At 27.5% G+C, this 3,113-nt stretch overlaps 1 protein-coding gene across 1 annotated transcript in view; it reads right to left on the bottom strand. All coding sequences in view use genetic code 6, as the record gives it.

The window, feature by feature from the left end:
* Window positions 1–219: 219 nt before the first annotated feature.
* Window positions 220–3,113, bottom strand: part of TTHERM_00848190 (hypothetical protein) — a gene marked incomplete at both ends in the record, with an annotated part of 4,325 nt that continues 1,431 nt past the window's right edge. Inside the window, 2 exons of the mRNA XM_001009311.3 lie at window positions 220–327; window positions 375–3,113. The exon at window positions 375–3,113 is cut by the window's right edge and continues 1,431 nt beyond it. Of these exons, the coding sequence (XP_001009311.3) occupies window positions 220–327; window positions 375–3,113 (2,847 nt within the window). The remainder of the gene's footprint in view (window positions 328–374) is intronic.

Here is a 3,113-nt window from a genome sequence, read left to right as displayed (position 1 = left end):
TTGTTTTTATTATAAAAACGCAACAATATTTCAGATTAATCTTCTATTGTATTGCATCCTTTTAGTAAAAATAAATCTTGTTTAGATCTGTAATCTAGCCATTAAGGAAGCTTTCTGTTTTCATAGGATGCAAGAGGTACATATTCTAATTTAAATATTCTACGCAGTCCAGATAAATAAGATTTGTTAGCTTTTGTAAAAGCTCTCACACTGGCTATTTCATGTTCTTCCAAATGAATTGATTCTCCAGAACAAGGACGATATCTTGAAGGAGAAGGATTGACAAGTCCAAGAGTATCTGCAAATAAAATTTCTTTAAGTAAATGTCTATTTATCATCGAAAATAACTAAGATCTAGCTTATTTTTAAATTACTTTAATTGAAATTGATGTTTTTTTATTTCTAACAGGAATTTCTTGCTAATAAGCTTCTTAAGCTGTATTTTCCTCTCCTTCCTCTATATTAAAGGTATTTAAAGCCAAATCAAAAGATTCTTTCTTGATTGATAATTAAGGAATATTACAATTATAAGATTTATTTTACTGATTTATATTAATATTATTGTTGAAGTTCTAATTCAGATTAGATGGTGAAGCAGCAATACGTGCCATTGGCAAAATAGATAAATCTGCTTCATTGTTATCTTCATCATCTTCTTCCATATGGTTGATGTGCACATAGTGCTTGTACCAATCATTTTTAGTATATTTTTTTTAATCTTTCGAATATTATTTTAGGAAATTATAGGCTTTCGCTGTCATTTTATCTTTTTCAAGAAGATGTCGAGCTAAAAGACTCCTGATTGATAGTCTCAATAAGTTAGATTTTGATTCTATGTACTCTTTATAAGAAGTAACAAGTTAAACTTCACCATCAAATATGAATGATATATCATTATTAAGAAGGTCTGTTATAAAATTTTCAAATAAAAGAGATGAATCCCTTTAACTGAGATAAGTTTGCTCTATTTTTGTTTGTTTTTGATTTTGTGTTTTAGCTAAATCTGTTATCTTTTTTTTAAAATTTCTAGATAAATTAAGTTCTTAAGAAAAATTTTTTTCAGCCATTTCTTTGGCTTTGATTTAAATTTAAGTGTTATTAACATTTTTTAAGTATTCTGGTAGAGGACTTTTGCTTACTGTAATTCTGCCTTAATTGAATTCATTAATAAATTTTGTGAAAATCTTATTCGCAATTTGCATGTTTTATCCAATAAAAATTGTTCTATGATAAAAGGTATGATTGATTTTAGCAATCTCTGTTGAATATAAATTTTTTTGAGCAAAGATACAGTTATAAAAGATATTATAGTACTTGTAAAGTCCCAAGACAAAAACAATAGGACCAACGATTTAGAAAACTAGGTTAAGGATAGTTAAAAATGGTATTTAATTTGCTACTACACAAAATATGTCACTCGCTACTGAGTATTAATCTGTTACATTCAAAAAGAAGCAATATTTGTTATTGAATTCAGAATAACTGCATTAACCTGTGAATTTGAGGAGGGAAGGTTAAAACTAAATCCAAAAATCTGATGGAATAGAGATATATTATCCATTTTTTATCAAATAAGCATTATATGTGAGAGGAAGTGAGTGATCTGTCTAGCTATCTACTATAATAAAAGAATTTTATGAAAACTCTATACTTATTGAGGTTTTTATTTCTAATTTTCCATCAGAAAACTAGCTGTTTACTTAATCTTACAAATTCATATTAGGATTAGGATTTAAGATTAATCTGTCTCTAATTTAAAAAAAAGATGCTTAATTAATAGTAAAATTTTGTATAATGTCATAATTAGTATTATCTTGTAGCTAAACAGTGATGTTTACTAATTATAATAATTCCTACATTTTTGATGTGGAATTGATGTTTTAAATTCCATAGATAAAAACCTCTATCTTCTTATTCAAGCAAGAATTCAAAACTTATGGATCTCCTTCTAATCTTAGTTGGTTTCTTGCACTTGTAGTTGATGAAATTAAACCATTGTAGTTTTTGTTTACAAACATACCATACTATAAATCAATAGTTAAGAACATATAAACTCTACTTTCTAGTGCTGAAATGTATGATAACTGAGATCCTTAGCTCTGAGGAGGGTTTAAATTGATATTCAGAGATGATTGAGTATTAAAATATATAGGATTTAATGTTACTGAGTTTTGTAGAACTAGCTTAATATTACTTAGCAATTAATCACTGAAATTTATTCCATTAAGGTTAATACCGATGGGTTTTTAATATTAGAAAACGTTGGTTACAAAATCAGATTTATCAAGTAAACCTATATTATGGAAATAATTCAATATTTGATTTGCCTAATCTAAACTTTAATCAACTCCATGCACAGCCTTTGTAAATACTAAGTCTGAAGCTATGACTGGAATATTTGATTAAACAACGATTGTATTTTAGATCAGTTGATTTCTCTTACTTGTATCATAGTTTTAACCTAGAGAGTCTTTAACGATATTAAGAGAAAGTGTTTATTGAATAGGATTGTAATTCATCCAATATGGCAAGCTTTATAATTGACCATATTCTATGTAATAAACATTTGTTATTTATATTCCAGGAGTAGGAAGAAGAATCTGAAATTAATAGTTAATTTGCTATCCAACAAACAAAGGCTAATACTTACTGAGATGAATAAGCTATGGTGAACCTGTATTTGCATTTAAGACTTATTATATTTCAGTATGAATATATGTGTTGCTTTTTAGTGGTACTGTTCTCAGACCACTCTGGCTAAGTATATAGAAGTAGTCATCTATAGGAGAAGCGCATACAGAAGCAGCATGCTCATTAACATATTAGAATGTGCTCACTATTTTTGGTTGAGTAATATCTGTATAATTAACCAAACTAATTTCACCAATGTCTAGCTAACTCACTAGTGCATATGTGTTATTCTATATAAGAGAAATAAAGTTCGAATAACCCTAAATCTAAACTCTGCTTACAATATTTAGTTGAGGAAGAGAATTCATGTCTATTACATCGATACCATACAAGCCTTACACTATAAAAGCATATTGTTTATTAGTCCCATATTTGGCTTTTATAATATTTTCTCCTCCATTGGTTCTAAAATAATTAGCTAA

The sequence above is a fragment of the Tetrahymena thermophila genome (assembly GCF_000189635.1).
Source record: "Tetrahymena thermophila SB210 genomic scaffold scf_8254783, whole genome shotgun sequence".
Classification (NCBI taxonomy): domain Eukaryota; phylum Ciliophora; class Oligohymenophorea; order Hymenostomatida; family Tetrahymenidae; genus Tetrahymena; species Tetrahymena thermophila.
This window is presented reverse-complemented; position numbering and strand designations above follow the sequence as displayed.